Source organism: Trachinotus anak, unplaced genomic scaffold, assembly GCF_046630095.1.
Source record: "Trachinotus anak isolate AG129_WGS33_773 ecotype Australia unplaced genomic scaffold, CSIRO_AGI_Tana_v1 ptg000019l, whole genome shotgun sequence".
NCBI lineage: Eukaryota > Metazoa > Chordata > Actinopteri > Carangiformes > Carangidae > Trachinotus > Trachinotus anak.
The window spans coordinates 18,761,774-18,781,590 of NW_027273870.1; the positions used below are offsets into that span (position 1 = coordinate 18,761,774).

Sequence of the window (19,817 nt, forward strand, 5' to 3'; positions counted from 1 at the left end):
ATTAAAACGTATCATGCATCTGAGCAAAGGAGGCTAAATATTTATTCAGAGCTCTTCATTTCATCCAAACTGTGTCTATACATTCATTTAGCTGCTTCGTGGTGTTCAGTTGTCAAGTACACTGCCACTGAATATAACAAATCACTAGTTAAACAGATATGGACAGTAAACTGTCATTTTTACTGAATTGAAAGCTTGAATATTGTTATTTGATTAAAAACAAATGATCAGAAAATAAGTTCAAAACTTTTGGACCTTATGCACAGAACTCTTTCTCTATTTGCTGTTGTATTCCAACATTTCTGGTTATCATCTTTCATTCATGGATTGTTTTTCCCCCTCTCACCTTAACTCCGTCTTCCTTAGTGTTATATATTTACTTCATATCCTCCTGATATAACGCATAAACTACCACTGCCATTTCATATACTTTACATTTACATATGTACCCAACTTACTGTTGGAAATATATTAACAAATCATGACTCTTTTAGCATTTTGATTCACTGGCGTATCGCTAGCAGCAGTTTTTATGCTTCAGAGTGCTGTCCCACCCAACCTGAAAACTCCTGTACCACATAACAGTCAGGTTGCCTGGGACTCTGTTTTAAATTTGTTTTTAAATCTGTTTTTCTTAAAATCTCTCTCTCTCTCTCTTTTAAATGTAAATAGTATGAACATTGTTTAGAAGCAGAATTTAGACTGTTGTTTGATCATTTAATGGCAGCCTTTCCAAAACCACATTCCATTTGTCAGTGTGTTATGTCTATATCTACCTACATATATCTAGATATGTCTGATATTATCATCATTATTAATGGCCTGTTGTTATTTGATTATATAAATTCGTGTATGTATGCACAGGGTGTGTGTGTGTGTGTGTGTGTGTGTATTACGCAGGAGGCTTACTCACTCAGTGGAGGGCTGGTCTTTGTCGTCATCACTGCTCATATATAATTAATGAGGAGGCAGCGGCCACAGAAAAACTGGCTGCTTCTGGTTTCCAGGCATAAATACAAAGCGGAGCCGGTCTGAGGGAAAAACGGCACAAAGGAGAGCGGGGCACCCAGAGGTTTAAAAGCTGAAGAGCAAGAGAGTCAGGTAACCAGCTGCGCTACTGAACCCCACATTTCACACGCTCATTGTTTACAAGAGTGGGACGGCGATGGCGGGTGCTGAGATTTAAATGTTTGGAGCAGGCTCTGTCAGTAAATCGCTGAAAATACTGTGAGAGCAGCTTATTGACTGTAGTTATCAGCGGCCACATGACGGTGAATGTCAGCCCAGTTGTTTTATGTTGATAAAGACCAAAAAAAAAAAACAAAACAAAAAAAAAAAAACGCTGCGCAAAAACAGCCAGTGTAACCAAATCGCCGGCGGATCAGATAAAATACACTGATGTATTGCGGGTCTGTGTATGTGGGTCTATCTAACGGGACAGATTGATCTGGCTGGAGCAAAGTAGATTTCTTTTTTCCTCATATTTCTATGAGTGTTTTTCGCTGTATTTGTCCGCTTTAAAATGTGTTCAGGTTTTGTTGTACCCTCGCCACATGATGTGTTTGACAGACAATCAGTCAGAGTAACTCAGTGAAGTTTGCTTTGTTTCAAACTGCTGCCGCTTCGGCATCGCAGCTTATACGTGGCAGCAAAGGCTTTTAGTTTCCAGCATATAGACTGACACAGAGTACATTAAACAGCCTGGTTGTCATTGTTTTACTTTTCTGCCCATCTGCCTTCAGTCTGGTGTTTCTGAACCGCAAAGGTCAATATTAAAAGTTGTTAATCCTCATTTTTATTATTGATATTTTGGGACCACATTCTAAGCCACCCTTTACTGAGGATATAAACTGTACCTAATAGCTTAAGTAGTGGTACATAATGCTTTATAGATGAATAAAAACAATAAAAGTGTGAGAGAGGTCAGGTTAGGTCAAGAAAAACTCCTATAGCAGTTTCTTTTTTTCCATTAGTTTCTGACTTTCTAAAAAGCCATCTATAATCTAGTCTGAACCCATAAGCTTTATTAATCATTAATCATTAAACATGTTTTTAAATCCATCAGATATGCAGGTATAAATGTTAACAAGACATTAATAAATGGTTTTTGGTTCAAGTAAGTGGTCAGACTGTCCATCTGCTAATAAAACCATTAGTTTGCGCGAGGTGTTAGTTAATGGTGCCTGCATTTTTATATTCAAAGGCTTGATCTTCAATATGATTCACTGTCATGGTTAGGATGTGTTTCTTTATCACAGAACTATACTAAAATGAACTTTTACTTCATATGTTTTCTGTGTTTATTTGGTGTATTATCTCTTTTCTGTCATCATTCTGCACTTCACTGAATGTATTGAGCCCGCGGCTCTGTAACTTATTTGGTGATACAGTAGTTTTTCAGGGCACAGCTCTCCTCTTTATCTGTACCAGGTGAACATCTAGTGTGGTGCACAGTAGCAGAGCGGTGGAGTGTGTGTGTGTGTGTGTGTGTGTGTGTGTGTCTATGTTGCCTTCACCCCATCATTCCAGCTAGGCAGAATCAGAGCAGGGAGAAAAGTGTGGAATGTGTGGCCTTTGGCACAAAACCTCCAGACTAAACTGTATTTTCTTTAAATGGAAAGGTGTAGAAATGTTTGTTATCGTGCAAATACATAGTCTACATGGGAGTGATAACGAAAATGCAGATGAGAGTGTGGACACAGCGAGAAAGAGGTGTGTCCACAATTAAAGGAAAGAGCAAAGCAGTTAAGATGAGAGGCTCAAGCAAACGGTCATTAAAGCTATTCCTTTTCAGGGCAGGCCCTGCTCTTGAAAAGGCCACTAGCACTGTATTGTAGGTTGCCATTTCTAGGTCAGTGATAGCCCCCACCCCCACCCACCCCATCCCTCCCACCTTCTCCTCACTCCACCCCGCCCTGCCTATCCACCAAAGCCCAGCCCACACATTAATCTGCAGCGGTGGTGGAGAACGTGGAGTGGTGGCGTGTGGCGAGTGTATAAACCAGCCGCAGAATTACAGGCAACCGCGAAGGGATGCGCAATCTGTCAGAGAGGCCAGCGTGTGAAGTGATCATCAAGCCGTCTACGAATCAGATCTGTCATTCATTTAAAGTCGATGTTTGCTTAAGCAACTGTAGAATCAGGGGAACTTTGGTACTTTTAGTGAACACTTTTTAAGTTTCCCCTGAGAAAGGGTGCAAAGATGTTCCAGTTTGTTTCCTGCATTACAGTAAGGTGACAAAATCTTCTGACCTGAACAGTAAGGGCCTGAGCCTGCTTGGTCATTCTGTTGCTGGAGTAGAGTTCGGATTTATGGCAAAACTAGGTCAAAACCCCAAACAACACTTGCAGTGCAAAGAAAGACCACATTACAAACACAGTACAATGTGTTTTATGATGACCCTGACGAAGCCGGAACACGCTGGTCTGACAGTACGCGTGTTGCTGGAGTTTGGCCCTCTTTTGGTTATCCTGTAAATATCTCCTGACAATACTCAAACATCATCACATGTTCAAAATGAAAATATTTGTCCAACAATATTACGATATTTGGCCTTGTCAGCTTCACCCAGCTCTGCTTGCAGGCTTGTTCAAGTGTGTTGTTCATGGTCAGTCAAGGAGGAAGCTGAGGCTTTTATCCAGCTATATGCCGAAAATACAAGTGCTGCATCACAGAGATGGGACATGTTTGCGTTGAATGAAAAGAGTCAAATTATGAGCAAGAAACTCAAGCTCACAGATGTTAGATATAGAAATCAGATGAAGATGTCTGAACGTGCAGGATGTCCAGGAAGCTAATTTGCCACTGATTATCTATTACTAATAGTTGTACAACCTGCTGCCAATACAAATATGATAATATTAGAATGTATGTTTTATTGTATATACAGTATGTACATACACAGAAACACACAATATACTTCAAATCATGTGCAGATATGTCGTCTATGTTTGTTGTTTGCCACAAAGCAGTGTCTTTCTCTGACCCTCATATCTAACAAAGCCAGAATATGACAGAGCAGCAGTGACAGTACTGAAAATACTGAAAACACTCAATGAAAACAAACTGTGAATGTAGCAGCGCAAGAAACAAATATGTTAGTCTGAGTTCACAACCAACAATTACTTAAATTTTTCTCGTGAATGAGCCTATTCCTGGTGATGTTACAATGTGCAGCTGAGATTTTTTTTTTTTCGCACAGCAGTAGTTTCACAGAAAGAGAGAACTGGAACTGAAACTTAATTTGGTACATACAAATATGTAATTCAGGGGAAACTACAGCTGCAGACTGGAGTCTGATTAGAGTGAGTCAAACACATGTCTTTTAGGATTGTGCAGTATGGATACATTACTCTACTGTTAACATATAATTTTATACCATAGTGGAGATGAAAATTACCAGTCAGATTTAGTCAGATTCAGTGATCTGGATACCTGACTGCATCACATTGATGCAAGAATCATATAAAGTACAAGACACAGGGAACAAGGTAGAAGTGATTGTCATTAACTCCATTTACAATATTCAGTATACAGGAGAATGACGTTGCCCTTTTCAGTGGTCATTGTGACTACCCACTCCCTCCTGTGTACCTGTGTGGGGCTGCCTTCTTTGCAGGTACTTGAGGTGGGTGTGACAAAAGGGTTGTCAGTACTTGGGCTCATCAGCATACCTGGGCCCTGAGATAATCATTGTCTCTTTTGTACACTAGTTGACCTGGGAAACGCTGGCTGTTGGTTCTGTTGTGTTTTTTCTCTTCCTGCTGCACCTTTTAAAAGTGTGTGTGTTATAATGGCAGGGATTTTTTGAGGTGCTCCAAATGAGGAGTTTCTAGAACTTGATTTGACTGATCTTGGTGATAGACAACAAAAGGAAGGAAAATGTAAAGGCTATGGTCAGTCTGCAGTAGATTGAGAATGGGGCGCTGGTTGCTCAGCAGGAGGGACCTGGTGAGACACTGGCAGCACAGTCACCTTGTTCCCTCAGGAACCTTTGAACCTTTGAGCAGCAAAAGGAATTGCTTTTATTACCATTGTCCCATGGAAAAGAGAAACAGAAGTTGAAACTGGAGAGGGAGCTGGAGAGGCAAAAGACTCAGATGGAGAGGCATATGCTGGAGGTGGATAAGCAAGTGGTAATTGAGCCAGAGACAGAGCAGGCAAGGATGGCATTGCAGTCTGCTAGGTTGGGATTAGTCAGAGAAGGTACGTTTAATGGGGATGTCCTGCAAACTTTTCTCCCTGTTTGAGCGGATTGCACAGGCTAGAAAAAAAAAAGGTCTTATCAGTTGCAAATGGAGTTTGTGAGGGAGTTTTAGTGTATGGCTTCTGATGTAGACAATTTTGAAAATTTGTGCAGTTTGGTTTTCTTGGAGCAGTTTAAGAACTCTCTGCCCAGTCGTGTTGCCACCTGCATGGTAAGGTTAGAATCGCCACTGAGACTGTGGGGTTGGCTGAGCATGTACTCGTTCATAAAGGCCGTCCAGGTGAGACTGTGCAGAAAGCTGTGCGCAAAGATGATGGTGCAAAGTTGCCTGTGGGTTGTTCAGATGAGGTAAGATAATGTTGCCTGTCCCGGTGTGTAAGATGAACCTGGATTGTGACTTGTTGAAGGGTGAGGTGCCTCTTGGTGTTAGACCTGTGTAGCTGGTGCTTCCATCTGTGGATGCTTCCTTTGCAGGTACTTGGGGTGGATGTGGCAAAAGGGTTCATCAGCAAACCTGGCATACCTGAGCCCTGTGTGCCAATGCTTTTAAAATCATGTTGGAGCTCAGTTCTGGTCCTCTCTCTCCTCCCTGATGCATCCATTTGGTTTTGGATGGCATTTGGTTTATTGCTGTACTATACAACATTGCACTCATACACTCATGCACCCTATTACATGCTGATGTTACAGATTACACATACCATTGTTCATTTAAGTTTTCCTCCTAGAGTTATTATTATTATTATTATTATTTTTTTTTTTTTAATAAAACATTTGTTAATTGGCTTATTTGCGTGCATCTCCCTCTTGTGTCATGGCCTTGCGGCCTGGTATGTGACAGTCCTAAAGATATAAGACAAGCACAAAGGCAATAAAGTATTATTAAGTTGAGTAAAGTGCAATGAATGAGCAGTAAAATCTAATATAAATTTCAGATAACAGACAGATAAATATAGTTTGCTGTTAGATATTGTCATATTCTTCTTCTAGTGGAAATGCCTGTTCATCAAATCCATGCAGTGTTCGACCCACATTCACGAAAAGGGTTGTGAGGTCTGGTCACATGTCGTGTGTCGACTCGTCCAGATTAGCAGCCTTAACCCACATCTGGGTTGGAGGTCAGCAGCTGATCACGTCCTGAAACAGGAAGTTACAGAGATGTACAGGGAAGCCTGTCCACAATATGTCCTCTCTATATGTTTGACATCACAGTCTTCTCACTTCAGTTTACATCAGCCACATTTTCTTTCTTGCAGTGCTGGCTGGTGGTTTTCTCTCTAACTGTCAGCTCTTGATGGTGACTCATCTGAGTTGTCAGCGTTACAACACAGTTTCTCAGACATCGAAGTTGAAGTTCAAGGTTAACAAGAAGTGAATATGATCACTACCCTTGGTCGGAGTAATCTGTATTTGTAGTGTACATACTGTGTGTACTTGTTGAGTTCTCGCCAATCAGAGTAAAATGAATAACCTCATGTAATTGAAGATGACTTAATAAACATGGGTGCTCGGGAGTAACACGCATGAGTTTGATATTTAGGTCCACTGAGTTCTTTCCGCTGCGTGACCTCAACTTGAAGGAATATCAGTGTCTATTTTCTACACTGTACCAAATGTACGGCTCCATGTGTCTAGGGTTGCTGTGGTAACAAAGCAGGGAGTAGGCTATGTGTATTTATGTATATGTACATATGTGTATAACAGCAGGATATTAAAGTCTTACCTCAGAAGACTTGCCGTCAAGTCACAGCTCTAACAGTGTACGTCTCCCACGGGAAACTGCCACAATGTGTTGCACAATGTACATTTCTCCTTTGGTTTAACAGGAACTTCTTCTGAATAGACGCCCACTGTGCACTTCTTGGACACAGCTGTCCATACATTCAGAGCAAGCAGCCTTGTGTACTGGAGTGACAAGGTCACTTGTGTCTTTCTCACTCTAAATGTAACTGTGCCTGAGACTGCAATAAAAATCTTGGTCTGTTCTCTGATAACATGGTTGTGTCAGGACCTCTAATTTGGCCTTATGCTCAATAAACATTTGGTAGATGGAACACTATAAACGTGTCACGGAAAAATTAAGTTAATCGTGGCTATAAACAAGGCTGTAAATGTGGGTCATATTAAGAGGTTTGCCAATAAGCGGCATTATCAGCAATAAAAGAGGTCTTTACAGTCCATGTGAGGCTGCAGAGCTCCAAGCAGGCAGAATTATGTGTGCCCCCAATCTGCAGGTACTCTGATCCAGCTTTAAAGTATTAGATGGTCACTTCACCAGAGTTCTTCTTCAGTTACATCTAACAATATCTAGTCGTAACAGTCACACACCAGTTTGTCCAGCTTTTTGAGATATGCATCATCTGCTCCTGGGTGTTCAGAGTTCAGTGGAATTTTATTGGCATTGAAAAATTAATCAAGAGCAACTCCTCTTTGCAGAAACAGTGTCTTGGCGTGTCATGGTTCAGGATAGAGAGAACACAATAACATAAGTCAGAAACTCTGGTAAAAGGACAAAGCAGTTCACCGTCATTAAGGCTCAGCAGATAAAAGCAAGCAGGGACAAGTAATAGGTGAGGCAAGGCTTTGGGCAGTGTTTAGCAGTATGCAGCCAGGACTCAAAACCAGTCAAAAGGGAGCAGGCACAAGGCAAAATCAAAGAACAAGCAGGTGGTCCAAGACAGGCAGGCTTAAACAGGCAAAACCAGATTAGCCAGCCTGGAAAGAACAATAGACAACCTGGTAGAGAATAGGAGGAAATGAGCCAGTATGTAGCCCATACCAGGAGCTAATGAGAGAATCAGGAACAGGTGAGTAGGTGGGAAAGGGGGAGTCAGGTGGCTGAAAGGTGGGAAGAGCTGTTTCTCAATGAGCCACCAAAGTCCTGAAATATGATATTTTCTTTATCCTGTGAGCACTAGATATGGATCTTGTTCGTACAAGATGTTATTTTATATGCACATGAAAAATACATGTTCCATAATTGTCCAAAGCTCCATAATTTCTGAACACAAGGTTGTCGATTTCTATTAGTGCAATTTTTCAGTGCCATTAAAAGAATAATTTATGTCGAGGTTAATTTATAAACTCTTGTCAACATATGCCAAACTGCATTGGCAGAGAGAAGCAATGATCAGTAGCTGAAAATGTCCACTGGGGAATAATATGGGAGGTAACTGCAACAGGTATGTAAACAAATATGATCTGCAAATCCAGCAGTGTTTGTAGTCCTGAGTTACTTCCTCTAAGGTTTTGTTTTTCAAGGTAAGTTTCATGTCATGTCAGTCTCCTTCTGACTCATTGTTGATTTCTGCCATTTTTAACTTGGCTCCATGTCTTTAATTTGTCCTCAGACTCCATCGAAGAGGAGCTTGGACGGCATGCAAAGTTGTGAAATTTCGTCAGACAGCACTGATGATCCTCTTAGTAGCGGGCTACGCACTCATCGGCAGCCTCGAATAGTAGTGATTGGTGCTGGCTTGGCCGGCCTTGCTGCAACTAAGATCCTACTGGAAAACGGCTTCACGGATGTCACTGTTCTAGAGGCATCAGACCACATCGGCGGGCGAGTTCACAGCGTTCAGCACGGTGAGAGGACATGTCCCGGTTTCCCTTATGTTACCTTGAACTTTGTGGTAAAATTATTATTTATGAATACGTCGTAGACACTTCCTGTTTGAACAGAATGATTTAAACTACAGTAGGTACTAGAATGAAGACTTAATAACATGCAGTATTTATTTGGTACATTTCAACTCTCCATACATGTATTTTTCATTTTGCAAAACTTACTTGCATGAAGTGCTACACCATGTTCTCAGCAGACAAAATGATCAGTTTAATGGGTTATTATAGATTTGCTTCTTCCTTTAACCCATAATTAAGCATTTCAAAAATTGTAAAAAGTTTTTTTTAGTTTACATTAAAACTTTTTTTTTTTTTTTTTTTTAACAGACAGATCTGAGCGTGGTATTGATCTTCTCAGTTGACTATTTGCAAGAATTTCCCAAAATTGAACTCGCCTATAGCTTGAGGGTTGTAACTTATCCCTGTGACACCAATAAGCAAACCGTTCAACAGCTGTTTCGATCACACAATAAACAACGGCTTTTGCATTTTGCTGTGGGCACCAGATACACTTTTCAACATTTTTTGATTTGCTAAAACAATACAAAGCACTATTTGACTGCAGACATACTGTATGAACAAAGAATCCTCTGATAAAAGTTGGAGTCATAGATTTAAGAGCCGTGCTGCAGAAATAGTACTAATCTAATCTGTACCAGGTCTCTGGTATATCACAGTACTGTCCGTCTGCATTTTCCTTTAGCCACATTAACTCTGATTAGCAAGCACTTCTTATTTACTTGGAAAAACGTCCAATCAAGCAACCAGTCTTTCACACAATTAGCTTCATTTCCCTAAATCAATGGTGCCCAAAGGGATGAAATCTTATCAGATGGGGGTCTGTGGCCTAATATGCGTCAGTGTAGTAAGCGTACTTGAAGTGAAAAAGTTTGAGAACCACTGCCCTAAATAACCTGAATTACTACATTAATCAGATGTGTCAGGTTCCAAGACAAACAATAAGTGTTTTTTCCTCAAACTGGTTTTGCCAACAAAGTTTGATCAAGTGCAGTTCTTGCACCACAGAAATTTCTGCTTTTGATTTCCACCGTAACAAACTCCAAACAAGTAGAGAGCAGCATCTGCTCACGGCGCTGCTGATACTGTAGGCATACAAAAGAGGTCACATGTAAACGCACTCAGTCATATAGCAATGTTAAAAGTAAACCTGTGTGTCAGGCACATGGATAATCCGCCTGTTATGTAAATGCTTGTTTATGTGCTCAGATGTTTTGTAATCAAAGAGGCATTTAGTTGTTTCTTTCTGTGCACTGGCTTGTTATTATTACATAAATGAACGTAAAGAAAATGAGCATTGTGTGATGCCATCGTCCTCAGGAAAATTATATAATTAATGGTATTCCAGTGGGCTTCAGTAACTACAGTATGTTAATTGAGTTGACCCTCTTCTTGAACTGCCTAATTGTCTAAAGCAGTGGCTCTCAAACTTTTCCACATTAAGGACCCTTATACTGACAAAAATGAGTCCCAGGGTCCCCCATCTGATAAGATTCTTGTTTTTAGATGTTTTCATTGAGAAAGTGTTTGAAACCCATGGCCACAGTAGTCATAGATTCTGTCATTGTGTTACTTAGGGATGGAATTTAATGTAAAAAAGAAATGATTCCCTTTTTGCTGGGGACCCCCAGGAACCCCCTCAAGGACCCCTGGGTCCCTGGACCCGACTTTGAGAACCACTGATCTAAAGAACAAATGTGTTTGTATAGGCTACTGTTTCATTTAAAGCCACGTTAAGTGATTTTGAGTTCAAAGCAATCAATGTTTTTCAAACTCTCACCAATCTCTGTTCTTCTGTTGTGTTTCATTTTGTGCAGGCAAAGCTACCTTGGAGCTCGGAGCCACCTGGATCCATGGTGCCAACGGGAACCCAGTGTACCATCTGGCAGAGGACAACAGGCTGCTGGAGCACACCACAGATGGGGAAAGGAGCGTGGGACGCATCAGCCTATACACCAAGAATGGTGTGGCTCACTACCAGACCAACATTGGGAAGAGGATCCCCAAGGACCTGGTGGAGGAGTTCAGTGACCTGTACAACGAGGTGAGGGAACACATACGCACAGGTGCACGCATGAATTCACACTTGCACGTACAAATGGGTGTATGCATGGACACACAGATGCTTAATGTTCAGCCTGCCTAACATCAGAATATGCACGATAATGATTTTGCATACTGTATCAGATGATATAAAGTCAGCAGTAACAAGGCTACCAGTGGGTCAGTCATTACAAACTCATGCTGAGCAGCCAAACATTGTTCAAACTACAAAACTTTATTTCTGATGCACAAGATATCCAGAATACTTTCGTTTGAGAAACTGGTGCAGCCATAAAAATCACCATCATATGGCTTCAACGAAGAGTTAAAAAAAAAAGCTGATACAGAATATACAGTGTATGATACTGTCAGACAGTGTGGAATAAGATGATTTTTCCAACCTTAAAGCTTCTTAAAGGGAAACAAAATATGTTAAGTTGTTGCTTTCTCCTCGGCCTCTACATCAAACCTCTGTTTATATCCGTGACAGCACTATTAAACATATCCACAGCCTTCAGGTGCTCTGGTGAAATGAGCACCAAAGCATGGTGCTTTTAACAAGGAACGGCCATTTTTCTTAGCCCAGTCCTCCGCTCTCTGCTCTGCAGCAGCCCCTGTTAGCATTTAAGTGGGTCACGTCTGGAAAAACGGTTACGCGGGGAAGATAAAGAACACACAGAAGACATTTTGTTTTTGTATTTGTAAACCCATCTGTGTTTTCTGTGTGTGTACCTTGTAACCTCAACTTCAAAAATGTCCCACCTGTGCAGTGCCCTTGTAATAAATCCTCTCAATGGTATTTCAAACCCCAAATCCCAACGCCTTCAGAGGCATAAAGGCAGTTTCAGCAACCAAAAGACTCGGGATATTCTTGCCACGGTTACATTTAGTTGACCTGTTTAGCCATGCCAGTCATCTTCTCTGCCCTCCTCCAGTTTCCTGTTTCATGCTTTTTTTCTATCTTATGCAGACTTTACAAGCTCTCTTAGACAAATATGGTACTTTGGGGCTATATAAATGAAGTTGACTTGACTTGGGAAGACTCCAAGGATTTCATCCAGTCCTAACGGACAAACTGTAGAGTGATGAAGAACATGTTTCTCTCTTGTCTCCCTGTTACCTTAATGATCTTCATGATCAGCATCATATAAAGATGACTCATTACACTCTGGGCTGTACTCTTTATTCATCTTGTTGATGGAGTGGAGGGCACATTTTTCTATAACCTGACCATTAATGTTGTACATTATCCCCACCTTAGTGAAAGCCTTGGCATATCAGTTATTTTGTTTTCAAATGATTTGATGTAGTTTCCCATCAGAGAGAATATTGACATCTGACACCATGAAGTCAGTGATACCGTGGCATTTTCTACTTTAAACATTGACTTCAGTGAGTAATCTACAATGATTTTCTGACAATCAGATAATTATATCACAAGTATATCAGCAAGAAACAGCCAAGTCTCAAGCAAGATAATTATTTTCCATGTGGCTCAAATGAAATGTGATTTTTTTCTTTTTAAATTCGTTGATGTATTAAAGCATGTTTGTCATCTCTGAGATTCAATTTTTGATGCTGATGTTACAGATACAGAGAAAATCATGTCACATAATACTGCAAGTGATCTCCATATGTTAATATTGAAGTATCTGAAAGTAATTTTTCATTATCTATAAACAGACCCTGTCTTCAGCTAATTCTCCACTTTAACAAACAAACCACTTAAACTGAATACATTCAGCACTTAGTACTGCACATTACAGTCTGTTAAAGTTTTGACTCGACACATCACTGGTGTATTGACCTGGTACTTTCTAGGAAATGGTATATTTTGACATCAAAAAAGGACGAGTTTATGTAAACACAACGCAGCCTTGGAAATAGCATCTTGGAAATATGTGACAACATCTCCTCCCAGTACCTTTTCCTACCCCCTTCTTTCTATTTGCCGGGTGCAGCTCTTGCAGTGGCCCGCAGCATTTATTTTTAATGTTGCCGAGGTGCTTGTCCATCACGCTAAAAGTAGAGTTCACCCTTTGACACGATCAAGTGCTGACTCAGTCTGCTCTGAACTGAACTTAACCGGTTTCTTTGTTTCCTCTTTCACTTTCTTCTATTTTCTTTACATCATTCCTCAATCTCCTTCTTCCCGATCATGCCCCCCCCCCACCCCCCCACCCTGCTTTAGGTGTACGAGCTGACTCAGGAGTTCTTCCAGAACGGGAAGCCAGTTTGTGCCGAGAGCCAGAACAGCGTCGGCATCTTTACACGAGACCTGGTGCGCAAGAGGATCATGTTGGATCCTGATGATCCCGAGAGCACCAAGAAGCTCAAACTGTCCATGCTTCAACAGTACCTCAAGGTGTGTGTGTATTCTCAATATCTATGTCTGTCTGTGAGTTTGTGACACTGTGGCAGTGTATCATCTCCTGGGTTTCTCTTTTTAGTTCCTCATTTCATTTTCACATTCAGATTAAGTACATTTGTGCATCTATTCCATAAGCAATGGTTTAATGGTTTAATGGTGAAGGTTTGCGTTCATGAATCATCGACTCAGAAATGTGGGAAATGATGTGAAAACGTAGTTAGATCTAATCTAATCTGTTCCCCTGTTGGCAGTAATAGTGGGGGTTAATTAGACAGCAGTTAGCTATTAATTACAAAAGATTGTTTTGTTTTAGTAGATGGTAATTATTAGCTTTTATTAACTTCCTCTTAAACTGTAATTCATGTAGATATCCACTGACAAATATTCAGACGTGGGCTTTTCAGGCCCAGCTGTTTTTATGTGTTTATTTCTTACCACACAGTGAAGAGTTGTGGTCATTTTCTTTTCACCTCATATGTGAAGGAAAGACAAATCAGTAATTTTGTGAGGGAATCACAGTTTTACTTTACGTATTAGAGGCTGTGCTGTTTTTTGGTTTTTCAGTGTCTCTCTATTTGACTGAAAGATGTCATAAAGAACATCTGAAAGCTAAAACTGACAGTCCTCATGATTAGTTTAGGATCTAAAAACACCTAGACTGATGCTTTGTCTCACTGGAAATTTGTACCTGTTGCTATTTAATATATTGATGTTATTTGAGCACTGCTGCATACGCCTCCAACCGCACACATAGAAACACACTGAGCATGTTTTCTTTTTTTAAATGCAGCGGAGAGGAGACAGCGGCACATTAGCCACCAGGTATCCGCTACCATGCTGGCTCACCAGCTAATGAGGCAGAAGCAGCAGCATTTTTTTCTTTTTCATTACACATTACCAGCATGTGTCCTCTAAATAAAACATATGAGTTTCCAATGCGCTTAAACCAGTTTAATCATGATAATTTGTTCAGAGCTGTAGCTGTAGAGGCAAGTTGTGTTGATTTAAGGGATGTGAAGTGTTGATTGGTGTGACAACAAATGGATGATTCGTGTTGCAGTTTATTAAGCAGCAGGTAATTGAGCTGCATTCACTCACAAGAAATGTAACTAATCTGATTTTCTGTGTTGTTCTCTTGTTTCAGGTGGAGAGTTGTGAAAGCAGCTCTCCCAGTATGGATGAGGTGTCTCTGAGTGAGTTTGGTGAGTGGACAGAGATCCCTGGTGCACATTATGTCATTCCTGACGGTTTCATGAAGATCGTGGAGCTCCTGGCCCAGGACATCCCCTCCCGCACCATCAGCCTTAGCAAAGCGGTCCGCTGCATCCACTGGAACTACTCAGCGCAGCATCAGGAGGTGATCGCCAAGAGCAGCAACACCAACCAGGACAACAACCACAATGAAAACAACCACAGCTGCGAACCTCACCAGGACCCTCTGATCCTGGGTCACCCCATCTGCGTGGAGTGCGAAGACGAGGAGTGGATCACGGCCGACCACGTGATCGTGACAGCTTCTCTGGGCGTGCTGAAGCAGAACCACGAAGCCATGTTCTCCCCCTCCCTGCCTGAGGACAAGGTGCTCGCCATAGAGAAGCTGGGCATCAGCACCACCGATAAGATATTCTTAGAGTTTGAAGAGCCCTTCTGGAGCCCCGAGTGCAACAGCATCCAGTTTGTGTGGGAGGATGAGGCTCAGCTGGAGCAGCCGGTCTACCCCGAGGAGCTGTGGTACAAGAAGATCTGCAGCTTTGACGTCCTCTACCCGCCCGAGCGCTACGGCTACATGCTGAGCGGCTGGATCTGTGGGCAGGAAGCGCTTTACATGGAGCGCTGTGATGACGAAACAGTGGCTGAGACCTGCACTGAGCTGCTGAGGCGCTTTACAGGTCAGGAAATGCACACACATATAAACAGAGCCTTATACTCTGGTTCCCCATCACATATCCTGTTTACAACATAGCAGCTTTTGTGGGTTTCCTAGGTTGATATCTACAGCTAATTTAATTTATTCATTAATTCTGACTTATACTGTGTAGGCTCTTAAGACAGAAAACCACGATCAACTTCCATCTTCTAAATCTGTTCTAGTTAAGCTTTCAGGAAGAATTGCTCATTTAAAGCTAACACAATAACCTTGGTAGAATGAGAGTGAGCCTGTCAGCTCAGTGATTCACACAAACTATGACTCGGTTTGGGTCATTGTGTTCCATATAAAGGAAATGAAATAAGCTTCAGCTGTGACGTAAGAGACTTTTTTTCATGAAAAAAAGCTTGACAGATTTTACAGCTGAATGACTCAGGTGTCTGTTTTTGTGGCCACTGAGCAGCAGCTAATGGGTCTGATGTCACCACCACAAACGCAACATTGGCAAAACCAGTGATCATGTGTTAGATAAGGCGAAGAGGCCTTTATCTTTAACAGTTGATCAATCCCTCCTTTTCCTTGTGACACAAATGCACACAAAGGGCTTGAGGGCTATATTTTCTCTGAGGCTAAGTCAATGTTGCTGCTGCCGGTTAGTGAAAACACACCACTTCTTGTGCAACACAGGAATTTTCCTGGAGAAACAAATGTAGCTGCTTCAAGGTGATTGCAACATAAAACATACACACATGACTACAGGCTGACTCATCGTCATTTGTCAGTAGCTTATGGATGTCCAGAGAGAAAAGTGTCAGATTATAACTTGGTAAAGTGATTGCCTCAGAAATGGGTCACAGTGCGAGTATAGAAGCAGTGCCTGTCACTTCATGGTGAGGTCAGTGGACTTCCTATGGATGCTGACTCTAAATTACTACAGTAACCACACACACACACACACATTTCTCATTTCTCATTTAGGTCATCGCGGTTTGATCCCCTCAGCTGTCGCTTAATTACATATAGACTCGCCGGTGCCTCTCTGCTCACAGAGGGTCACAAGTTCATTAGTGTTGGCAGATGGGACGTTCCAGTAAGAGGCCTTAACTCACAGCCGCCACATTCTTAGTTTGAACTGGTTTGATTCTGTCGTGCACTGGATTGTGTTTTTTTTTTTTTAAACACACCAGACTGTCAGTGATTGTCATCAGGTTTCTCCCTCCTCTATCTGAACTGATTCCCTCTATGTTTGTCCATCCACAGGGAACCCTGACATTCCAAAGCCCCGGCGTGTCCTGCGCTCCTCGTGGGGCAGCAACCCTTACATCCGAGGCTCCTACTCCTTCACCAGAGTGGGCTCCAGTGGCGGGGACTGCGAGAAGCTGGCCATGCCACTGCCTTTCGCCAACAGCACCAAGGCTCCGGTGAGACAACCACTTCACAGCACATGGCTTGGACATAATAATAAAAACACGTTTACCAGGTTAAACTGTGGCAGAAAAGTGACACAGTCATAGTAATTCTTAAACCAACGTAAGTAGTGCTTTTGCACTGAATTATGTTAGTTTGTCCACCACACTGCATAGCACATTGCACAATTAATATATGAAAACACCGTGAGCTGTTAGAGTGGTATTTCACATTAAGATTGTTTTCAGTATCAGAGTCTGTCCCAGCAAACACGAATACTAAAAATATTGTATAACAGTATATTTTATGGGTCTTGAATTTCCTACTGATTTCAGACAAAGTTTTCTGGAAAGAACCATGCAACTTTTTAAGTTATTTTTGTCTCAATTTTTTGTATAATTACCGTGAAATTATATATTAGTTGCTTTTAAGGAAATAATATAAATGTTGTATATTTCTCACAATAATTATATAATAATGATTATATAATGTAAATTGAACTGCTGTAGAAGAGTTGGGATGTAACTACTTCTTCAAGAGTATTTTCACTGACTGTACATTTGGTTGTTTACAATACTTGCTTACACTCTGAGAGCATCTGGCTAATGCGGCGGTGTCATCACAACCATGTCATACCCCAGCATGACAGAGAGCAAATACAGCTGGGTTATGAATGCTGACCCCTGGCCAGCAGTCTAGACCATGAAACCTGATGCATCCTCTTGGGGGCGGGGGGGGGGTTGTTGTGGGTGGAGGTTGTGTATGCTCACTTGACACTGCTGAAGGAACAGTGTGACCCATCCGCTGTTGTCGTTCAACCCTGTCAAAATGAAATCTTCAGCCCTCAGGAAAGTGACTGTGGCCGCCCACATGTTCAGCACTAACAAGGGAATCAGTGATGGAAATTAAAAAAAAAAAATAGTGCTGCACGTGAGGCCCAAAATATGTCAAGCTGACACAGACGGAACTTGTTTTGAAAATGATTTTCTCCTCTAAAAGCTTTTCTCTCCTCTCCTCTCCCTCCCCCTCCTCCATCCTCAGCCTCTGCAGGTCCTGTTCGCTGGAGAGGCCACCCACAGAAAATACTATTCCACTACCCATGGTGCTTTGCTGTCAGGACAGAGAGAAGCCACTCGCCTGATAGAGATGTACCAAGACTTGCACAAAGCTCAAACCACAAAGCCTAATATGTAAAATAAAACCACCTCTGACTAGTGAAATAAATACAAATAATATAAAACTGTTGAGTTTTAATCTTTTTATCTTAATGATCAAAAGCATAGCTTGGGCATTATTACATTGATAACAAATGAGTATTGTTCTTATTGTACTGTAGATTCAAATCATGCTAAATTTTATTTGAGATGTACTGTTCAAAAGTTGCCAATGGTGCTGTCATTTCTTGTCTTTATCATTCTGTCATTATGTTTTTTTTAAAAATCAGTAATTTAATGTTTATTATAACAGCATCTGTAATTTAACTTGTTTTTTTTTGTAAGTGCCTTCTGTACGTAATGTTATGTTATTTCAAAAAATACTGGAAATACTTAATAAAAATTGAAAAGTTTTAACAAAATAAAAGCTCTATCATCATCAAATAAGACCAGCTCAGTTTTGTTCATTCTGTGAAAGTATCACAGTAGCCATCAGATGTCTCCTCTTTACCCACTTCTGTCCTCATGAACATTTTCCAGAGAAGTAGCTACAACCACAGAAAGAGAGATGTTTCCATGCTATCACCATTTTGGTATCCTTTTAAATCTGTGAGAGAAAGACAGAAAGTGAGTGCACATGGAAAGAAAAGAAAAGCCTCCAAAGCAGCAATGCCGTGCCAAAGTGACAGATGGTGTTCGAACAGACCTCAACCCAGTCCTCACTTCTGTTGGACAACAGTGTTAATCCTCTTCATCAGCGACAAACACGATCAGACTCTGAAAAGAACTGGGAAAGTTTTAATTAGCAACAGAAAAACAGGGATATCAGTGTAAAACGCTACACTTCTTACTTATTAGCAACTTATTTCACAAGTATACATGTTTTTTTTATTTTTATTTTCGCAATACCTCCCTCATATTAAGTGGGTTAAAGAGGAAATGAAAAATTCTGATTTCAATTTACAGATTCGTAATCACTTAGAGGATATTTGTGTATGCACTAATTGTGCAAAATAATGAAGGAAAACATTTCTTCATGTCGCAGATTTTCCTACAATTTGCACACAAGATGAGTATGTTTTAGTCTCTCTGTCCCACAATGCTTCACCTTACAGTCCACAAGACAAATTCAAATATTAGTACATTTAGCCTCATGTAGCCCCAAATGATTTTTAGTATATAGTGCACCGTGAATCACAAGTGCACAAGTGAATCTTTCCTGAATCCTGGCCTCCAACATGCAATTCTTTCTACATATGCAAGACACTGACATCAACGATCTCATTGGTATTTACGGTAATTTGAGATAATCTGACACATGTCCAAAACTCTCCTCTCCCACAGCAAACAGCACCACTCCTGCAGCACAGCCTTGTTTTTCACTGGCTGACTGTCAGCGCTGAGGTCTGTGAGGGGTGGAGTGGTCCTGAAGAAACTGCAAAATGAAATTTAGTTAAAAAAAAAAAAGTTAGAACAACTGATTCAAACTTTCCATGTCCATCCACCAATTTAGTGAAAAGAAAAATTAAAACAGCTCATTAATAGATTCCTTCTGGATCCAAGACCATTTTTTCATGATGTGTGGACATCAGGAAGATAAACGACCATTTTGTAAGATAATGCAGATTTTTTTACATTTGTTTTTAAAAAAGTAAACTTTAAAGACAGAGGTTACTTGGTGAGATGAAGTATAATGCTTGCGTTAATGCAAAATATGAATCTACAAAGCAACTCAAGCAAAAAGATGAATGTAGTGGAGTAACGTCATTAGTACAATATTTCTCCTTGAAAAGTAGATGAATAGAAGTTGGAAATGTTCATGTAAAGTACATGTAAATATACTTTACTTATTTTCCACCATGTAATGGGTCCAAAAATATCCCAAAAACCTTTGCTACAGCATTTAGAGCAGTTTTCTTTAACCATAGTCATAGAAGGATCATTCACACTTCTTTTAATGTCTCCTGCTTGTTCATTATAACAAAGAGAAATCAAAAACATTAAAGTAGCATTAATTCAAGGGTTAAGAATATGCACTTTATGCTGAAGTGCAGTCTAATGGCCAAGAGGCTCCAAACCGAATCAGTGCCAAGGACACAGAACTGATACAGTCTCTAGATGTTAAC

The 19,817-nt window shown here is 40.8% G+C and overlaps 1 protein-coding gene across 3 annotated transcripts; it reads left to right on the forward strand.

Annotated features, from left to right (window-relative positions):
- Positions 1–849: 849 nt before the first annotated feature.
- On the forward strand, positions 850–18,135 carry smox (spermine oxidase). 3 transcript variants are annotated; one of them, XM_071504619.1, is made up of 8 exons: positions 8,045–8,219; positions 8,325–8,389; positions 8,558–8,792; positions 10,667–10,893; positions 13,084–13,257; positions 14,408–15,152; positions 16,391–16,551; positions 17,579–18,135. In XM_071504619.1, exons 3-8 carry the CDS (start codon positions 8,585–8,587, stop codon positions 17,729–17,731), a joined length of 1,668 nt encoding a protein of 555 aa, XP_071360720.1. In that variant the 5' UTR covers positions 8,045–8,219; positions 8,325–8,389; positions 8,558–8,584; the 3' UTR covers positions 17,732–18,135. The 3 variants fall into 3 exon arrangements, with proteins under 3 accessions (XP_071360719.1, XP_071360721.1, XP_071360720.1); XM_071504618.1 differs by lacking the exons at positions 8,045–8,219; positions 8,325–8,389 and adding an exon at positions 850–1,101; XM_071504620.1 differs by lacking the exons at positions 8,045–8,219; positions 8,325–8,389 and adding an exon at positions 7,212–8,014.
- The last annotated feature ends 1,682 nt before the right edge of the window (positions 18,136–19,817 follow it).